Genomic DNA, 22622 nt, shown 5'->3' on the forward strand with positions numbered 1-22622 from the left:
CAATGTGATTGGAAGTCCACGTGAAAGACCAACACAAAGTGGTGCACACATGAGAAGTGGAATGAAAATCATACATGATTCCAAACATCTTTTACATGGATTTTACACTTTGCAGTTATTTATTTGTAAAAAATGTTTGGAATCATGTATGATTTTCATTCCACTTCTCATGTGTGCACCACTTTGTGTTGGTCTTTCACGTGGACTTCCAATCACATTGATTCATGTTTGTGGCTGTAATGTGACCGAATGTGGGAAAGTTCAAGGGGGCCGAATACTTTTGCAAGCCACTATAAAGAAGGCAATGCTACATATCTGTTTAATTTACATGAATCAATTGGAGTCTATGATATAGATTGACAGATTCAAACCAGTGTGGTGCAATTCCTTTAATTCTGCACGATCCCTGTAGTAAAACATTGTGGTGATTGGTGTTGAATGCTTGCACTTATTTCTAGCAGGACAACGATTGGGCAGCACTTATAACCCCCTTTAATGGAAGCAGTAGTGCATTTGCTCTGGCATGCATTTCCTTTTTTCTTTGATGAAACTTTAGGCAGCATATTTTTCAGAGGCCTTTTTTGGGTCACACAAAGCGCTACAAGTTGCCAGTCCTGCGGCACAGCGGAAGTCTTGTGTAAACGGCTGCTCCTGGAGTCTAGTAATTATTTCCTTTTGCCTTTTTCTTGTCCTCGTTACATTAAAGAATGCTGTTGACAACACATTTTCACGAGGTTTACTTTTGCTTTTGTTGTTGCAGCTGTTTTCTTTTACTTGCTCTTCTCTTTATTGGCTACAGTCTTTTTGTAAAATATAATGCATAGCTGTTCAGAATTAAAAACAATGAGGATAAAAAGACTTGTTCAAATTATACAAAATGTCTTCTTTTATTCTAGACCCTTTCATTCATTATGAGAGTGGCTGATACATGCTTCACATAAAAGAGGATCCGAGCTCATTCAATTCAAAAACTGACCTCCTGTTTCTGTCTTGTGTTTATCTGTTCTGTTCTTATCATTTTCTTAGTCTTTTTCCAATTAGACAAAGTAACCCTTGTTATGGTATTAACATAATTGGAAATCCATCTGTACAGATATAGTCTGAAGGGCAGAGTTAGTTCAAAGCACTGTAATGCCAGTTCTCATGTTCCCCTCAAGAGCCTCACTAGCAACTTGACGTGAGAGCTTTTGTATAAAATATGGATTTTCTTTCATTTTCTCCTCAGGATACCTGTAAAGAATGGCTGTGATATGCCCTTAAACAACTTTGTCCAAAATAATGTTGTTAACATTCAATGTCTAATAGAAATTTACTAGTAATATTTAAAAAAAACTGACATGCACATTTCAAAATTACAGATAAATGCAGAAATGTGTCCCTTAGAAACCCACAGTCGACTGTGAATGTTGCATAGACCAGTTCTTAGAAGATGATGATGATGAGGATACTATATCTGTATACCAGATACAGCAAGCCTCCACTTCAGCTCACCAGTGATAAAGACTCATATGAGCTATATTCTTTAAATACACAGGAGCTTCTTTTTTTTTTTTAAGTCTCATCTCAACCATTTCAGTATATGAGGTCAAAGACCAGGTCATGCATTGAACTTTGGGGGCTAGGCCTCTAAAATATTTAATTTTCCAATCCACATCCCATATTTGTCTATAGCACAATTGCGTCATCAGAATTCATTCTAGACAGCACCACAAAACTGAACTGAGCCTTTTTTCACACCTTTGATTCTCTTCTTCCTGTTGAAGATGTACTCAACAATTCATGTCTGTGTCCATGAAAGCAATCCTACCTTTGTTTGAGAGTTCATACAGAGGGTAACACAAGAGAACAGCAAAGGTCATCACTTTAGGTTTGAATGAATGCAAATCACATTCCACTCTTTTCTGCTGTGAATACCAAGTTTCCTTGTGTGATCATGTATTATCTGATATCACAACTGGCAGAATAGGCATCTTTTTTCTTCATATTACCCTAATCTATCTTTGAGCTGGCACATTTGCTTTGTATTAGTCCTTATCAACTTTCGCTTAATGCCGATTTACATTTAATTTGTATTTTGTTTGGTTAGAGAAATTTTAGTCCTCAGAGATGCATATTTTTGTATATTTTCACAAACAGCAGAACCAAAGCAATCAGTTGAAAATAATCACCTGTCAAGTGTGACACTGGCTAAGGATTGGATTGCTCTCTCTGGGAGAGCTGCTGCCCCGTGTGAAGGACTCCGAGTATCTGCGGATCTTGTTCACCAGTGATGGGAAGGTGGAGCGTGAGATTGGCAGGAAGATTGTTGCTGCACTGGTAGTGATGTGAAGGCAAAGCTTTCGATTTACAAGACAGCCTACAGTCCAAGTAGGCTTTGTTTGTTTTTCTATCATTTTTGAAGATAACTTGAATATTTAAAAAAATTGCACGTACCAGTAAAGTCATGGCTGGAGATGCGCTTTTCAGTTTAGTGCGGCTATCTTCCCTTTCAGACTGTACTGCAGCCTCAGTTTATGTGCAGATGTATGGCTGAAAGTAACTATCCCTAATGGCATACTTTTCTGTTGCTGAAGCTACATCTCTAACCAGTAGAAGTGCATATCCCAGTCACTCACACAGATGCAATGAGGCTGGTGTTATGTTGCTGAGGTAAGCACTGGTTGAAGTGTTGAGAACTTTATTATTCATCAGTTATCATTATTTGTCTACTCTTGTTGGTAACATGATGTTAGCTGCTCCCCTGCTGTGTGCATGTGGGATTTGTTCATACGAATTTACCAACTCTCTACCATTTATCCACAAATAATACCGCATTCTTGCTATTTAAAAAAAAATCTATGGATATACATTATTATCATTTAATATTTTGCCTTGAAAATGTCATGTTGTGACAGAAAGATTAATTTCATGGATATCAGAGGTTGAAATAAGCCATCTCGGTTGAGTGTTCGGGCTCAGCCTCAAAGACGAGGTGAGGAACTCCAAGAATTGGTCCTCCCTCACATCAAAGAAGCCAGCTGATATTGTTGGCCATCAATATGCCTGCTGGGCTCCTCCTCTTGGAGGACATGCCCAGTTGGGAGGACACCATGGGGTAGACCCAGAACTCACTAGAGAGATTAGAAATTTCATCAGGCCTGCTAGTGTGCCAGGGTTCTCCAGGAGGAGCTGGAATATCGTGTTGTGTAAAAGGACATCTGGTATACCCTGCTTAGTATGGCGGCACTGCAACCTGACTTTGATTAAGTGGAAGAAAATGGATGGAAGGAAGCGAGGCAGTTCAGGAAACAGATGGACTTTTGATAGGATTTGAACATTTTTCTTTTAGCTAAATGTTTACTTCAAAGTCCTTCATCATCAGTAGGGGGGAAATAATCCTCTAAAAATTGGTAATGCCCTGTAATATAATCCCTTTCTGCCGTAGGGTTTGTTTTGATTAAACTCAAATTCGCTCATAGAACTTGGGGGTATCTGGGCTTTATGTGGACTCTTCATATCTATAAAATATGAAAACATTTCAGATTTTATGACTAATCATTTGCAACAATCTCTGTGGTGCTTTCTAAGGCTGGGTTACATAATACTGAAAATGGAGGCCCAAGTTAGAGAACAGAAATCCATCAGAAGACAAATTTGAATTCCATTTCAGAGAGGTTTTTTTTTTCCCTCAAATCGAGTTTTACAGCATTTAAGAACATTCAGGGAAAGGTTTGAATTAAGGACTGTTTCCAAAATGCACACCTTTCCCTGACAGGAACCCCTGTTTGCTAGGTGAAACATTACAGCATCTGTTTTGTCTTGGCAGCATTTGTTTTGCCATTTCCTGTGTTTCAAACAGACTACTTCTCTCTAAAAATAATTGGTTTGCAGGCTCTGTGATGCTGCTTTCAAGTGCACCATGTAACCAGCTTTTCCTGTAGCCAGCTTTTTCCTTCGTTTGAATTCAGCTGGTCTTGCACTCGAGTGAGTTGGGTCACAAGTAATGACAAAATGAATCACAGAGCTTGTTTTTGCTTTCGGTGGCTTTTCACAAATTATTTGAAAACCGAAGCAAAGACAACTACAAAAGGATATTGGAAGTAATGATATCACATCAAGTACAGCCGAAACAGATTCCGTTGTGCAAACCAAATGTAGTCAGTAATCATAAATAAGAAATTACATTTAAAATTTTCATCAGTTGGTGGTTCACAATAGTTAAAGTATAAATATTTTACTTTGAATCTCACATGGTGGTTCAGAGAGTTTGGATTCAGTGTCTTTTTACTTTGCTGTGAAAGTTGCAACAAAACTTTAACATAAAAAACTACAAAGCAATTATGCTTTATCTATACACCGAAAAACAACATCTTCATACACATTTTTTTTCACTTCAGTTATTTCTAATCTATTTTCAGCCGCCTTCAAAGATGTTCGCAGTAGCACTGTTGATGTTTCTAATCATCCTTTGAACCCGTTTTGTGTGTTCCAATAAGGAATGGCGCATTGTTCAAGCAGTGAAATTACATTTTACATGCATAAGAATTTTAAATCCCACCATCAACATTTGGGAGATGAAGTGGCTGCCAGTTTCCAGAAGGTTATAATTTGAAATTCCTTTGTGTAGTATTATCCTTGGCAAACGCCTTCTTAAACATGCCCTCTAGCAGGATCAGCACAAGGGAGTGACTCTTAAGTGAGAAAATATTTCTAAAGGGACAAAAAAAATCATCGGAAACAGAAGGGAAAAGGGGTAAGTTTAATTATACGATTACCCTGACGGACTTTTGTGCTGCTTAATTTTGTCCAAAGGTCAAAGCTTTCACGAGACCGTTGTTCTTCAACACAAACTGCACGCTCTCTTGCATAAATCCTCCTCTGGCATTTGGGTGTTTTGCTAATTTTTCTGAAATTGGGATGTGATAAAACTGTCACCCATGTGGTACATTATTAGCTAAGCCATTGTTTCCCTTGTGTTAATTTTCCAAAGGGCACTCCAGAATCTCAGGCAAAAAATAAAGAACACTCAAGATGGAAAATGATTGTCTAGAATAAAGATGATATGCCAAAAAGAAAAATCATTGTAAACAAATATCATTCTGGTATTAAAAAAAAAAAAAAGAAGATGAATATCAATAATGTTTTTTAAAATTCCCATAACACTTTTTTTTCCATCACATCATTCCATTTAAAATCCTCTGCAAGGCAGCTTCACCATGAACACATGAAAGAAGCTAGTTCAACAACGTTAGTGAGCCAAGTAGCTGCCTAGCAACCAGCTATTGGCTAGCTCCTTGCTGATTTCATTGTTCATCCCCAGAGGTTGGTGCTGAGGTAAAGGCCTGAAAAGGTCAGGTCCGGTCAGAGCTTCTAGGGCATGGTGCATTTGAGTGTTGTCTGATTGAAGTCTTTTGATTTCCATTTATAGGTACAGCTGGTTGCCAATAGTGTAGGGTATACTTGGTTCCTTCATAATTGGATGACCATACTGTTTGTAACATCTCTCTTGTCCTTGGTATAACCTAAATAACAACTTGTAATCAGCATTTTATTTCATCCACAAGATGCTTATGGTCATGATGAAACTGTGTGCAGACCAAAGTACTTCCAGATCAAATTTTTGAGAAAAAAAAAAGGAAAACTATGGCATACATAAACTTCCTTACCTATTCAATTTAACGGATATCTGTGCATAGAGTACAGGTTACTAGAGGTAAAAAGAGGTAAAAACTTGTTGCCTGTCAAAGTCGGTGATAGCCATTAAATTGTTTAATCCAAGTACCTTGATACCCCTTTGGCATCAAGATAAGTAAAAGCGATATCCCCTGAATCTTATTCTTGACTGTATGAAAAAAAATCTAACATCTAATCAATGTGACTAAGAGGGAATCATTATGCACAGAGATAAGTGGTCTAAGTGATAAAGTGTTAATATTTAAAAAGGGAGAAATTCAAAGAGAGAGTGTGTAAAACAGAGAGGGGGGCAAAATAAGAAAAAGATAAGGGTTGGATTCGAGCCTTATCTCACTGTTAATGGTATTTCCAGAAGAGCTGAAGTGAACAGGGAAGACTTCACCAACCTCAGGTGTTCCTCCTATAATTTGGGCAAATCTATGCATTATCGCTCTGTTTATGGTCTTTTCTCTTCACTCGTTCCCTCCTGATTGTGTCTGGTTAGTGAAAGATCATGGTTATGATGACAAAAATACCTCAGAAATTGTCTGCTGAGTATAAAAAGGTTAGTTTTCTGTGAATCAATTTTCGTTTTGTTTTTTCCATCATGGAGTATGACACCTGCTGTCAGTTTGGAATCACAGTGGCTTCAGCTGACATGTTTACTTGTTTCAATTATTTGTAACAGCCAGTTCAGAAAAACGTAGCAATAGGCAATAAAAAAAATCTGCCTGTCCTAGTTACAAATGTGACTTGTACATTTCGTATTCTAGTCAACATATAAGCTTTTGAACAACATAGAAGTAATTAATATACTTTTAATTAACTTAATTCTTTGACAATGGCTTCATGGCTTCTGTGTTTGACAGTAGGAATGTTTGACATAAAGATCAATGTCACATTGTATTCATTGCATAGATATATTAGATGTAATTAATGTGTATAAAGATTTCATTAAATTCGTCAGAGTGCTTTTATTAGAGAATATGGTACGTAAAGGCAGATAGAGGAGGACCAAGGTGAGAGAAATGAAAGAAATTGTCTTTCTTTGGTTTTTTTTATTTGAGGGCCAGTGATTAGTAAGAGCTTTGCATTATTAAGTAACCTCTTGTCTCTCGTGAATCGAGTCAGGATGTAAGTGAGGTTTCAGAGGAGTGATGGTGAGACGGAAGCAAGGGTTTGCAGCATGGCCTGTATGTAACTTTCAGTGTGATACATGTCAGAGAAGCTCGGCAACTGGAAGCACTGAACAGCTAGAAGCTGCAAACTTACATATACGTGACATATGCAGAAAAGAAAATGCAATGATTGATTTTCTCACTGAAATGAGCTGCTATCAGAAGTCATCCAGTTGAACTGGCTTTTGAAATGCTTGCAAAAGGAACATGCTCCTCTTCACCTTAGAAATTTGAGGCCTGCTCCAAAAGCTCATTTAGTAATTATATCTCTGTAAAGGCAATTTTCAGAAATTAAACTGGAATTGCATCAGACCACAATTACACAATCACAGAGGAGACACAGGAGTATCTTGAGCAGTAAATGGACTATGTGCCTCCTGTTTATTAGACAGCACAGGCAATTTAATTTTGGGTTAATGGTGACCAAATAATTGGCCTGTTGTCACAGTCCTTGTTTACATATATTTAATAATCATTAGTATGTACTAAGTGGAGGCCTTAGTGGAGCTCAATCTGATCTCTAAACAATTTCTTCCTTCCAAAATGCCTTCATATACTTTGAAATACAAGATATTTGTGTGTCCCTCATCAGCCACAACAGTTGATTTGGATGCTGTCTCATTAGTTGGCTGATACTAATTGTAATCAGTCGCATAGATATGACCAGTAGGTGCACTCTTATGTACTAGCAGACTCAGTAGGCAGTTGTCATCTATTCTAAGCATTGTTAAACACAAAGCAACCAAGAATATGTAGGAGTCGTCCAAATGCAGTACAATGGAAAAACCTAGTCACCCACCCTTATCCTTCTCTACATGTTACCTCCTTTTTTGTCATTTTTTTCTTTTTTTCAGTTCTTTATTTTGCGTTTTTGGACATTAACCAAAAGCTTTTTTTTCATATTCTGCAGCAATATTATCTGCAATAGACAAAATGGTAAAATCCGCAGGACGATCTTGAATATAATCCAACTTGCCTTTGACTAAGACTAAATGTTAAAAAGCCAAACTATGTAGACCAAGTCAAACAGATGTGAAAGAGTTTAAATATTTAAGTCTTTTTTACCAGCTGGACGTTGTAGAGCTATCCTGGTTGACACGCCTCTATGTTGCGTGGAGTCCAGGGGCAGTACCCCTGGACTGGCAGACCGGGGTGGTGGTCCCCATCTTTAAGAAGGGGGACCGGAGGGTGTGTTCCAACTACAGGGGGATCACACTCCTCAGCTTCCCTGGGAAAGTCTATGCCAGGGTGATGTAAAGGAGAGTTCGTCCACTAGTCGAACCTCGGATACAGGAGGAACAATGCGGTTTTCGTCCTGGTCGCGGAACACTGGACCAGCTCTTTATCCTCTCAAGGATACTTGAGGGTGCATGGGAGTTTGCCCAAACAGTCTACATGTGTTTTGTGGACTTGGAGAAGGCATTCGACCATGTCCTTTGGGGTGTCCTGTGGGAGGTGCTGCAGGAGTATGGGGTGTCTAGCCCATTGCTACGGGCCATTTGATCCCTATACAACCGTTGCAAGAGCTTGGTTTGCATTGCCTTTCACTTCGGTGGCTTCAGAGTGTCATCTCTGCTTTTCGCGGATGATGTGATTCTGTTGGCTTCATCGGGTGAAGGCCTCCAGCTCGCACTGGAACAGTTCGCAGCCGAGTGTGAAGCAGCGGGAATGAGGATTAGCACCTCCAAATCTGAGGCCATGGTTCTCAGCCGGAAAAGGGTGGAGTGCCCACTCCAGGTCGGGGATGAGTTCCTGCCCCAAGTGGAGGAGTTAAAGTATCTCGGGGTCTTGTTCGCGAGTGACGGGAGAAGGGAGCCGGAGATCGACAGACGGATTGGTGCGGTGGCTGCAGTGATGCGGACGCTGCACCGGTCCGTCGTGGTGAAGAGGGAGCTGAGTGTAAAAGCGAATGGCCATGAGCTGTGGGTAGTGACGGAAAGAATGAGATCGTGGATACAAGCGGCGGAAATGAGCTTGCTCTGAAGGGTGGCTGGCCTCAGCTGAGGTGGTTCGGGCATCTGACAAGGATGCCTCCTAGGCGCCTCCTGGGGTTGGTGTTCCGGGCATGTCCCACCGGGAGGAGGCCCCGGGGCAGACCCAGGACATGCTGGAGAGATTATATCTCTCGGCTGGCCTGGAAACGCCTTGGTGTTCCCCCGGATAAGCTGGAGGAGGTGGCTTGGGAGAGGGAGGTCTGGGCTTCTCTGCTTAGGCTGCTGCCCCTGCGACCCAGCCCAGGATAAAGCGGATGAAGACGGATGGATGGATGGATGTTCCAAAGAGACATTACAAGGGAGTTATCAAAATCCCTGTTACTCTACATTTAAAGGAGCCAACTCAGATAGCATGGCTATCCAACCAGGATACCATTGAGGCACCTTGACAGGAAGGTATTCAAAGCAACGAAGAACAGGAGACCTCAGAGTAGTCTCCTGTTTTTCACTGAATGGATATCTTCTGGGATTCAAATGCTTGACTAAGGATTGACTAAGGATCAGGACACTGTGCTTACATCACTGCCTCTGTGACCCAGTTCCATAAGTAGTGGTGAATAGTAGGATTATATGGAGATAATAATGGGTTTAGATGTTCTCAAAAGAACATTTGTCATGCTAGAGTTCCTATGACACTGTCCTCCATATACCTAATACATACAAAAAAAACTGTATGGATAAGTATGCTGGCAAAAACTTCCAAGACAGCCTTTGGTAGAACATGTCCATAGATACACATACACAACAAGAAATATAATACACACAGTTTCACACTGTGCCTGCTTGAGACACACTGCCCTAGATGCATTTCAAACAACTAGTCTGGAAAAATGAGAGAAGAGACTTCCCTTCATACCAAACAAAGCCATATTTTCATTTCAATCTTCTGTCCCATCAAGCAAGAGAGGAATGAATAGCAACGCATACAACGAGTGATATGTAATGTCATTAGAGTAGAAAAGTAATAATATCAGGCCCACTTTAAAGTGAAGACTGTGATTTGTATTTGGTTACCCGATTAAACAAGCTGAGAGTTGCTATTAACCCTCTAAAGCCGGTCGGAAGTGACGTCTTTTTTGCGGAAATGTAGTTTTTTACCATCAGGGCCTCATGAGCCTATACTGGTGTTTTTAAAAGTTATGTTTGACTTTATGACTTTCTGTATCGTTCCTGGGATGCTTAAAACTCAAATTGCACTGCTGGAAATAGTTTATTTTGATGCACATGCTGCTTTTTTGCAAATTTGCACTATAATATTTATTTTCGTTTTTCCTGCAGTATATAAAAATTGGTGTATTTCAAAAATAAAACTATGAAGACACTCAAAATAAATTCCCTGTGGTGGGAAACTATTTTGTGCAACTTTTTTGTATTTACAGTTTTGAGGGATAAGCCTCAAATATATGTTAAAAAAAACAAAAACGATTTTCCATTTTTTTGTAGTTTATTGCACTTTTTTTGCAATTTATGTAATTACTATGCACTTAATGCATATATATTATTAAAATTGGGGCTATAATGGTTGTATTGATGTATAGCAACTTGAAATGCTCCCAAAAATGGCACTACAGCATGTAAAAAATATAATATAAGCTCTGGCGGACTTGGCTCTATGGTAGGTCTTAAAGGGTTAAAGCCCAGCAGACACATTGGAATTGATTTAGGATTTGATTAATCAAATTTTGTACCTTCTTTGATTTCCACAGTAACAATTCCTAAAGTTAATTATTCAAACAAATCATAATTTAGACTAAATGGTCTAAATGACTTGCCAAGGAAAGTTAGACATTTGTTTGGATCATTTGTCTTTTAAAAATAAAATCATGGTGCATCTTTGGTATCTAAATACAATAGAAGAGGGTTTTTCATGCATTTCTTTTAGTCACTGTGGACTGGATCACGCCAAAAGAGTTCTTGGACATAATCATTGACAAACTCAGCTGCTTGCCCCTAATTCCTTTCCTTTCAATCAGTATTATAGGGTCAGACTAAAGCCATGCTGAAACACAACTCTACCTGTGATTTCTGGTGCACACCACTAAAGTGTTATGACAGTATCATGCATGGTTACTTTGTTGTAGCACTGACAAAATATTTCCACAGACATCCAAACAGTCAAACATAATACCTGCCAAAGTACTCACAGCTTCCTGGTAGTTTCTGGTGTTCTCATCAGGACCATCACACCCAGAGAAAATAATACCAGGTATGCTGTAATAACACTTCTATTCTTCTGTTAAAGTTTTCCACAAATACTTAACTTCTAAACTGCTTTTCTCACACTGGATCCATGTCTTTAGTCACCAGCTCATGTGTTTTCACACTTCCCTTTACAGAAATTCATCATCCTCTGGGCGGCATATTTATATTTATCCCAGGCTTTGTGTTGCTTTGTACACTTCAGAGAGAAACACATGTGCTTACACACATGCATGCATGTACTTGCTTCCTGTTTTCTTTTAATTAATGACTGTGGTGTTAATTAGAAGGCATGGAACTCTTCAATACCCTCCCACAGTCTCTCATCCATTCTCATATTCACTCCTCTGAGCTTCATAAGGCAACACTTTGAAGTGTTTTGATCTCAGCAGCAAACGGCATAGGCAAACAAAAAACAGAGTTTGAGGGATACAAGAACTTCATAAACTGCACAGTCCTAAACATGATACAGAAGGATATTGCAGCTGTTTATGGTGCTCCTGGCCATTTAACCGGGATGCTTTGTCTGTTCAACTGTGCATAATTGTGCGTATTGTCTTCTCTCTTGCCTTTTTAAGTATGTTTTAACAGTGGCTAGCATTCACTCTTGCTTCCCCTGTTCCACCTAATGAGCATGAAACACGGGCACTGTCACCATGTTAAGCCTCCTTTCTTTTAATTATCTTTCTTCACATCAGTTGGGTTGACAAAGGTTGCCTCTCGTCGAAGTTTAGTCGGCTTAGCACCATGGAGGGATGTTTGGTAAAGAGAAAATGTCCATCTGTGGTGTAAGTGACCTGTTGACATGATATACTTTTACTGAAATGTTTGATTTGAGTTAGGCTTCGTCTAGCCGGAGTTTCATATGCTAACTTGGTTTTCTCCTTGGGCATCAAATAACGGCATTTTCTTGCAAGTTGCTGTTTCACAGTTAATAAGCTGTTGGCTGTATGTTGAGCTTTAGGCACCAGACTACTTGATTAGGTTTAGGAAAAGGTCATGTCTTTAACTATTTGACACTTAACCAGTGACACATGTGTGCTTAAAGCGGTCCTGAATAATCATCCATATGTGACAATTTGTGAATGAGACCCTTCTTACCATTGCCATTACCCAGTGCATCAGGGATTTGCCAAGGTACACCTTGGCATATCTGCCAGCCACTTTGACAAAGCAGTAGTATAAAGAACAGCCAGTGAAATCACGCTCACCTACATCTGCCCCGGCAACGTTATATAAAGTTGTGGAAACGTTTATCATTTAAAATGAATTTCGTCAAACTTTTGAAGCCTGATTTAGATCTCATCTTTAAAACAAAGCAACTGTATTTGTTTGTGTTTGTTTTGTTCTCCCGCTCCCACACAGAACATATTTGGCATCACACACTGAGATGCTAAAAGCTGAGAACAACAAACTTGGAGGAGAGGTGGCAAAACTGTTGCCTTGACAAACAATGGGATCTTTTAGGCCTCGTGATGTCTCCTTATGTGATACAAGACTTAACCAGTTACCAACAGGTTCATATATAAAAGAGAAGTTGCCAAGCACCTGTATGTCATTTTGGAGATAAATCACTGTCCTGCAACAGGTGCATGGATGAATTTTTGTTTCAAACCTATGAGGTGTTGGTTAGACTCTGAATGTATGAATGAGAGTTTCCATGTATATATACAGCAACTCACAGCCACGGGTTTGCAATTTCTGCTGATTTATCACAAACAGATCCAACTGCAGACAGACTGACTGTCTCATTGCTGTTTCATTGCTTTCTTGATGCATCAAAGTTGCTTTGAAGATAGCAACAGAGTGCGTGCGCTTGCAGACCTGGTCCCTGCGTTGGAAGCAGCCATTTTGGAGGCAATGAAATTCCAATTAAATTGCACATGATTGCAGTCATTTTGATCATACCGTGGTCTCCAGCCAGCGTTTTCCTTAGACTTGACTGTAGCATTACAACATTCCTATATTGATTTCATGTAAATTTTGCTCAGCTCAGTTCCTCATAACATAGTCACGATATGCTGAACTGGTTTAAACTAACTGTATTTGTGAAAATGCACAAAAGAGTTTCACGTATGGGTGAGGGCTATTCAGCATACACAGCAGCACTAAAAGCGAGACAGGAACAGCACTGCTGCCACCGTGCTAACAGTGACAGCAATGGCAAGCACAGTTATGTGGAGATTTCTCACACTGGCTCCCTCCCCCAAGCCTTCCAACCACCTGCTGGACTAGATAGCAGTTGAGCATCGGTTACTAGACCACACCACTTACTTTGGCATATTTTGCATTACTTTGAGCAATTCGTATAAAAAAAAAGTGTCGATCCATTATAGAGCATATAAGCATGCCATGTTTGGCAGTCTTCACAGAATTCTATCTTTTTTTTTAATCCATGGTTGAATAAAATCACTCGGATTGTTAGGGCCTGCACATAATCATCACATGCCGGTCCACATTCCCCTCGCGGCAGTACCAGTAGTTCTGATAAAGCTGCTGAATGTTTATAAGTATAGACTTCACACAGTGTCTGCTGTGAAGCCAGCAGTGTGCTTAGAAACTTCGCATTACACCTGTGCTTTTTCCGACTGTGAACTTGAAAAAGGCAGATTGACAGTATGTCAAGTGATTGATAAAAAGTGTCAGGATCTCACCACCACCAATTTCTTCTAATGCCTTACAGCTGTGAGAAGCTCCTCCAAAAATCAAGCATTTTTTTAGTTTTCAGAGTGTCACTTGACAATACACTCAAAACCTGCATGAGCGAGCTGTGTATCAGTGAGTCACAGCTCCACCCAAAGTACTTTAACTCCATTTTCAAACCAGTTCAAGATTTAAGCATTTTTTTGTATATACATACGAGTTTCATTCAAAGTTTGCATTCATTGCCACAACACTGCTATGTCTTTACTTATTTCCAAAAGTAAAGACATATGTACCAGCAGCATGCGCAGGCGAATCACCCCACTCTAATTGATTAAAGAACTGAAAATCACAAAACCAGCTTGCTATCGTCATTCTGCTCCAAGCAAAAATCTTTAATATGCCACATTCCAGTTCTTGTAAGCTTGATGTCTATGCAGAGCTCCAGTGTTTTGTCTGGTTGGACAAAGATGTTCTCTCAGATTTCACTTGCAGGCATCAGTATTTTTGCTCTGCTGTCAGCTTGTCAGACCAGATGTAGATTGATTCTGTGAAACAAAGCTGCAAGGGTAATCTGGTGAGACATAGGGATACAGGTGGAGTAGAGATGAAAATTAAGGCATAATGAAAAAGAATTATTGGAAGATTTATCAATTTTTAAGTAATAGTGTGGTCAAATTTAAAGCAGCATCACTATGTCTATTTCTTAGTTAATGTTTTGCATGGATGAGATGTGTATTTTCTGCAAGAAGGAAGCAGAGTACATTTGGCCAGAGGCAAAATTGATATTCCAGCCAAGTGCGACACCCAGTTAGGCCTCACGCCCTCATTGAAGTCTCTGTGCTTTCTATCTGTTCTGTAAGACAACGCTACACTTCCATGTGTTGATAAGGAGATGGTTATTGAGCTAAAATTAATTAAAAATACATCCTGTCTTTTCTTGGGATACTTTCTGAAGGGCAGCCCAAGCACATTTCAGAATTCATTAGCTGCTTAATGATCATTGCCAGACTGGTACTCTCACTAATGTGCCAATCATATTCACCAGTTTAAATTTCTTTAAAAGTCTGAGGGCTATCCAGAAACCATGGAATGTGTCTTCAGTTAATTTAGCACACGCAAGGAGAAAAATATCACAGCAGATTCAATGTCATTGGAAAGTTCATATGCATTTCAACAATGCTCTTGCACTTTGCCTTTGTAGGAGAAATTCTGCATTTTATTCATTGCATGGTGCATCTAATGATGTTCCTCTGACCAAACAAGGAAACTGAAAGTCATTAGCTGTGAGAAAGGTCAATGCACGCTGGATCCACCTTTTCTTCTGCAGCACCCATTGTGATTTTGCCTAGGACACATTTTTGCTAGTAGAGAGTTCTGCCCCTAAAGATCACCCCACCAATAATTTCTTCTTGTCAGTTTGCTTCCGTTGATGAGGAGGATGTACTCTCTTTGTAGCTCTTATGTTTACATCATTTTAAGTAAGAAGAGAACTGTAGAAAAGATCTAAAAAACAAAAATGAGCATGCAGAATTATTTTTGGTCCCAGATGAAGGAACATAGTAGATACTTCTGTTCATCTGGACGTAGCGTTTTCAGTTGGAGAAATATTTCATCATCGTCCAAGTGGCTTCTTTAGTCTCAGCTGACTGCAGGTTTCCCCAACCTTTTAAACAGTACCTTTGCACAATGACTGAAACTAGTACCACTGACTAACAATGAGCTATGAGGTCAGTTTCTTGATTATCTTGATATGCTAATTGTCATAACCATTGGTCAACAACCACCAATCAAAGACCATGAGTACCATTCACAGAGAGTTGGGGAATGGCTGCAGTCACAGAATTGTATGATGGTTACCCTTAGGCCCCTCCTCGATTCAGAGATGGTCTTTCCCTTTTCACGTAAATGGCCTCCTTGACTCCGCGCTCAAACCAGCGTTCCTCCCTGTCCAGGATGTGTACATCCTCATCATTGAAAGAGTGTCCACTGGCCTGTAGGTGTGAATAGACTGCAGAGTCCTGGCCTGATGAATTAGCTCCTCTGTGTTGTGCCAACCACTTACCCAGAGGTTGTTTGGTTTCCCACTGAAACTTTTCTCTCATTGAAAACGTTACATCCAGATGAACATAATTAAGTTTTTGGGATTTCCTCACCTGGATGATTGAGCATGCATCAAGACATAGTGATGCTAAAGTTTTGAATGAGATGACTTGCACAATGTGGCTGATGAAGAAACTAGAGCAACAAGAAAAGCTCACATCACCAAGAAAAATAGTGACCGAACCTGCGACATGAGGGGAGATGTTATGTTCATTTCTAACTCTTTTGTTTTGTGACTCAGTGAGAGTAGCTATCCATGATTCACGGTTTAAAATCAGTCTTTATTGTACACACACACACACACACAGTACAGTGTGTGTGTGTGTGTGTGTGTGTGTGTGTGTGTGTGTGTGTGTGTGTGTGTGTGTGTGTGTGTTATACAGAACAGTGGTGTTTCCACTGTGTTCATGTATGTCTGAAACGAACCATTTCAGCTCCTTTTCACCAAACTTTAAAGACAACTCTCTCCTCTTATCAGTGATATCAGTGATATCTACAGGAAAAGCTACTGGGATTACTTTTACATGTGTCGACTATATATAAAAATAAGCAAAAGCATAATAGGCCCTCTTAAATTAATTGAATGTATAAAGGTCATTTGCGTAGTTTCCCAGCTAAAGTTTTTGATTACTTGACTAATAATTATGTTCCTGTTTCCATCAGGTGTCGAGAAGGATACCAAGGAATCCGCTGTGACCAGTTTCTGCCCAAGACTGACTCCATCCTGTCGGACCCAAGTAAGACGCACTTTGTTTTTCTTTTCTTTTTTTTAACCTCCAGTGGATACAGTGTGTCTAGATCTATGATACAATAAGTCCATAAACTCAAATGTATAATAAAGAAGTGAACACGAGAGAAAAAAATCTCATTCTGAAAGGGTCTGGGTCCATAAGATCTATTTTTCAGACTATTGATCTACATCAATAACCCAAAAGGAAAAATGAAATATTCACTAGCATATATTGAGAGTTACTGAGCATGTCCTTGCTGCCGCTCCTTGGTCTGCTATGCAAACCAGACATACAGTGTCAGTATGGTTCATACAGAGTAAAAATAGGAGTCTTTTCAGTGTGTTTGACAGTTTACATTTAAAACTTGTCATACATGCATATATCATATTCCTTCAGAGGTGTTATTAATCATGGCAGCAGCAAAGCAATCATGGAAGGGCTTTTCCCCTTGAGCGAAAATATATCTGGATATTACATTTAGTTTGTACCCTGAAATGCACATGCATTGTATAAAGTAGATTTCTTTTAATCTTGGCAGCTATTATTCTACTTGCACTGATTACTTTGTTTCCAGGTGAGTTTGACCTCCTGCTTTGAATTCCAGCAGGGCTGTGGGCTTAGAAATATGATACAATATGATTCCTCGTCAGATTCAGCCAATGTTTTCTAATTTTTTGATTTTAGACAGGTGAAGACGCTGAGAAAGATAGATGAAAGCCAGATATCAACATATTCCACATTCTTGACAACAATCACCAGTAGTTCAACAGTGTTCCTTCTTTTTATGTTTAGGTAGCAATAATTTATAGAATATTCAGCATTCCAGCCTTGGCTGTCCTTCCTTCTAATGTTCGCTGCACTTTCTTTACACAAACTCATAATCTGTCCTCCTATTACCTTTTCATTTTCTCCTCTCTTCAGTGCCTTCTCAAATATCCTCTCTGAGTCAGACTAATGTCACTTCTCTCATTTCTTTATCTCCCAAACACACGGTGCTCTCAATGTCACACAGTTGAGGGAAGAACACAAATTGCCCTAACTTATGTCCTTACTCCTCACTATCTATTCCATATTAATTTCCCAGGTCTCCTCAGCTCATTCCAAAAAATATGCAACCTTGTCACGCGGGCACTAACGTTGTGGCAGTACAATAGCTTATCTGTGACTTTTTTACTAACAAGCACCATGCTGTAATAGCACTATTTACCATAAATGGACAGAGATACGCCTTGGAATTTTTACCCCATAGACATCCAATGACCCAATGTCCAACAAAGGAGACTCACTGCAGTGTTATTAAAATCTAAATTCCCTGTTAGGAATATGAAGTGTTATACATGATTGCAAAGGAGAATGAGACATGTTGATTAGATGTGGCGAATGCAGCATTATTGCTCGCTATTTGTTAATATCCTTTACTTTCCAGATCATTAATTAAGTCTCTGTAATGAGGTTTTTAATTCCAAATGAGTATTAGGGTAATTGTCCTTGTTAGAACAACAGCAGTGTTCACTGAAGTGACACCCATCGCTTTGTTTGTACACCAACCTACTGACCTGAATGTATTGGTAGCTAAGAAATGTTACCACCCCCATCACTTAGCTAAGCAATTTGTCAAATGTCAGAGAAAAACAGCTCCTGATTGTCATTCTGCTTTGCTGATCCAACTGAAGGCACATTAGACATGATGTTCGTAGCACCATTGTTCTCTGAAACAAAGGGAACAAAGGGGGGTACTGCAGCAGGTACTTGTACTAAGAGAACAAACGTATTTGATGGTATTTTGATAATTACCCCTTTGATCTGTACACTACCTGTAAATTTAATAAAAGCTTCCAGAAAAGTCTCGGAGAATTTGGTACACATTTAAAATTAATATTATTTACAATATTCATATTACTTTTTAGCATGCACTATTAGTATTATTAATAGTGAATGCTAAAAGGTCTATTAACTACACAACGGGAGACGAATATACAAAAAATACTTGTAATTTATCTCCATATAATAGATGGAAGTTAACAAGTGCTCCGAAACTCACCAGAAGTTTTGCTAGAAATAATATTACTAAGCTGTGAAATGAATTCAGTCAGTTAATTAATTGGGGATTGGATGTTCAGGTTTATTTCTGGGGGGTTTTTTTCTCTCTCTCTTGCCAGTGACATGCATGTTCAAGCAGGTTGAGGTCAGATGTCAGACTTGCACCTGTCCATGAGTAAAACTGTGCATAAGAGTGATTCGTGAATCTTTTTTGTACTTTCAGAGAAAAAACTGCATGCCCTTTTTGTTCTTTAGAAAAAATACTTGTAGGACATAATGTCCTCCAGGGGTGAAGGAATTAGCATTTAGGTGAGAAAAACCGAACTTTTACCTAACAAAGAACCACACGGTAACCATAGCTTCAAATTGGTTTTCTTATCTCACCTACTATTTCTCTCTGTGATAATAGCCAGGATTCTTCGAGGTGAATTTCCATACAAATTGTCTAAGCATTACCAAGCCATTATTGTGCATTGAGAGACCTCAAATTAAATTAATCCAGCACTATGAAAAAGGAAAACAGGGTCCTTTTAAAAAAAGTTTCTAAATTATTCTGGCAAAGACAAACACACACAAAAAATAAAAATAAATAAATAAAATAAAAACTCCCACCTCCCCCACACCTTTCTGTTTGCTTTAACCTGCACTACTCCATCATTCACTTCTGATCTTTTTCATCTATTTTTGCTACTTTCTCCAATTCTGTGCCTGTCCTCAATTCCTTTTCTAAAAGAGAAAAAAAAGATTGTCCTGCTTTCAGGTCATTCTCAACGGTTTCTATTTCTTTTTCAGCCAGCGGACCCATTTTTGACACATCTCTGTTTTCTGTTCTCTACAATGTTGTCTAGGCAATGGATTTCTTTTTACAGTAACACCATCTTTTTTTCTTTCTTTTCCCTGTTTTATTCAACTACGTTCTCCTCGAAAAGTTGGTAAGTGCAAAGTTGGAAAAGAAGAGTGGCAGATTGTGGCCTTTCTTCTTTCCTCAACCCTTAGATAATCTTGTCACAGCATCACTCTCCTTGACTCCTTTGCTTGTAGTTAATCAAATCCTAATTTCTCAGGTTACCTCTGTGTCTCGTGCTCGAGCTTGCCTCAGTGTTGACATCCCTGTTCCCTCTTCCAAATTTCCCTCCAGACAGCCCTCTCGCCCCCATCTGTCTCTTGCTAACCTCCTCCGTGCCATCTTTTGCTCACCACGCATCTTGTCCAAGCATCAGACCTTATCCCTTCTCCCCTGCCTACAGTTTTCTGTCCAACTCATCTCCTAACACTAAGTGGCAGGGCCTCAGATTGACTGAGGTTTGAATTGCGCCAGCTAAAAAGGTTCACCAGCAGGGCAGACAAACGCTGCCAAGGACCTCTGGCAAGCTGGGGTCTCAGTGGAAAGGAAGGACGGGCACGAACGAGGAGGAGAGAGGCCGGATGAAAGTGCACGTCTTGTGAGGAGGGCTATCGCACTGTCTCAGGGTCTCCAAGGATGAAAGCAGTGCCGTGACTCCAGTGACTATACAAGCAAAATCACAAGGCAGCCAATGAGGAAGAAATTTTGTCTTCTGAAGGAAACAGGCACAATCATAAGTTGTATTATAAAGTATTGAATAATGGATGCGTAATCAAATGGAATATAAGAAATGGCATCAGCCAGGGTTACATTTAATAGATAACCTGTAGAGGAAGGAGGTAAAAGATCATGTACAACATCTTTATTAATATGTCGATATGATTAAGTTAATTATTATTATAATTTAAGCGACGATACATCAAAACACTGGGGAAGCTTTGAGAGTAAGAGCTGCCAGATTGATTTATTTTGCTCAGTAGTCAAAAGTAGAAATATTACTTTTGCTGTTAGATAAAACGTAGAAATGCAGCACATTCTCATTGCTTCTAAGTTAAATTTTTATATAACAGCTTCAAGCTAAACCATTTAAAACTGTGGGTAACCACTTAAAAGCAGCCACATGCAGCTCAAAATGCAAACCCAGAGAATTATAATGTAAACTCTTTTCAAATTATCAAAAGACGCAAAATATGCTGGAATAATATTTTATTCCTTGGAATTTCATTGTTTCAGTCTAGAGATGGGCAAACAGGAAACAATTATCTAGAATATTGTCTGTAAGTCAGTGGGAATGGGGAGTGGGCTGACAGAGAATTTTGCTCGTTTGGCTCTGTCCTGGTGTAAAAATACTACAAGCTGAAAAAAGTCAGCCTTTCAGTGTCGTATGAAATAAATGGCAACAGTATAACCATTTCAAAATAAGGAATGTGGATGTTGTGCACACCCATTCCCAGGTGGGTACAGGACAAGGTCACAAAGGGATGTGAGATGCTTTAATATTTTCTCTGGCAGAGAAATGATAGCACCTGGCAGTCACGATTTCTTAAAATATGTGGGAGAACTTGGAAAATACAGGGTTTAAAAAAATATGTGGTGTAATGAGGAGCCCAACTTAGCCAAGTCTAAAAGAATAAAGGCAAAACTTCCAAACTATACGGAGGCTGAGCACAGCTTATACGTGACTCACTGATGCACATTTAGTTCTCTAAATGCTGGCATGGCTTAACACTGTGCTTGTCACCCAACTTGTTTGACAGGATGTCTTTGAGAGCAGAGATTTATTTAGGTTTCTCCCGAATCTGTCAAAGAGCAACAAAGGCTTTTTGTTGCCATCCTTACATGCAGTATGTCAAATCTTTTCATTGCTCAAGAAATTGAGTTCAAACTCTCTTCATTGTCAACAAAGCTTTTGTTGTTCAAACTGGAAGGTTGCAGTTTGGCACTACGTATCCTGAAGAACTTTTACAGTATTCAGGAACAACCACAGATAAGACCCAGACCATATTTTCTTTAAATAGTTTTTATCTCTTCTTGCTTCCTTACATTAATCTCCTTCTTTACTGCTTCCATGATCTACATGGCCTTTCAATCATTGCTCTGGCCACATTAAAAAACATATTGAAAGCTTCTGAACTGAAGGCCCGGGAGCCAAGACGCTGTAGTTTTACAGCGTTGTAAGGGAGACTCAGAATCAGCATATTTTCATCTATAGCACATGCATCATATCACACCCCACAGACGCAGCGAGAAAGATTTACTGAGTTAAACCAGAGAACAAATTTACAAATTCACACTATCTTTATGAGATCTGATTTCATGCTTTGCAGGTTTGTGCGCGCCACAGACAATAACAGTGCAGTAATCATGCAAGTCCAATTTCCAAAAGAATACAACCCTGTATTTCACATCATACTGCATGTTTCAATCCGTAAGATATAAAGGAAACATAAAACCTGTGATTTCTTTAAGCTTCCAGCTTTTATCACTGACCAACTGTTGAGGCAACAAAAATATGAGTCACCTTGTATAATTGTGGCTACAATAACGATCTGCTGAGCTTGTGATGAATGGTGTTTGTTCACCGCCGTGGAAATATCTGCGAACAAAAAGAGACCACAAACTGAAAATCGCTCATCAAATGTACATATGCAGTATTTTATAAAAGAACTACGCATGAATGGTATTTCAATCTAAGGCTCCATAGCCCCCAGTGAATGTTTCAGAAGCAATGGTCATTTGGTTTTCCTAGAAGTTAGACACGAAAACACAAACTTCTGTGTTCAGTTAAAATAAGACCAGACACATATTTATATACAGGCAATCGCAAAGTAATTTGTCATCTTCTGCTCCCACTGGGATTCAGGAAGAAGGCTTCTTTTCTAAGATGGGTCTTCTCAGATCAATATCATTAAAAGAAACTAAAAATGCTAGCTCTGAAAGGAAAGCAATGTGTGTTTCCACTGGGCTGAAATCAGTCCTGAATGATCTGTCACCTGTAGGTGATTTTAATATTGCCTGTTCAGATATGGTCATTGCAATAAGATGCAATGTTGCTCCAGCTCTAGATGATTAAAGTCGTTCTTTGTAGGCGTTACATTATAGAACAGGCAGTATAGATGACTAGCTCGAAAAACATAGAGCAGTAAATGTCTAAGATAGCGGAACAGTTAGCGCATACAACGCTTCTACCACATCCTTGGTTTACTCTTCTCAAGTGAAGCTGGCACATTTCTTTAAG

At 39.3% G+C, this 22622-nt stretch overlaps 1 protein-coding gene across 2 annotated transcripts in view; it reads left to right on the top strand.

The window, feature by feature from the left end:
* nrg3a (neuregulin 3a) overlaps window positions 1–22622 on the top strand; it is a 342494-nt gene that overhangs the window by 253943 nt on the left and 65929 nt on the right. Inside the window, exons 3-4 of one of the 2 annotated variants that reach the window (XM_005741540.2) lie at window positions 16433–16506; window positions 19470–19472. In XM_005741540.2, the coding sequence (XP_005741597.1) occupies window positions 16433–16506; window positions 19470–19472 (77 nt within the window). The remainder of the gene's footprint in view (window positions 1–16432; window positions 16507–19469; window positions 19473–22622) is intronic. The other variant, XM_005741541.2, reaches the window with a different exon arrangement.

This window comes from Pundamilia nyererei, unplaced genomic scaffold (assembly GCF_000239375.1).
Source record: "Pundamilia nyererei isolate P.nyererei 1_Seehausen unplaced genomic scaffold, PunNye1.0 scaffold00111, whole genome shotgun sequence".
Lineage (NCBI taxonomy): Eukaryota > Metazoa > Chordata > Actinopteri > Cichliformes > Cichlidae > Pundamilia > Pundamilia nyererei.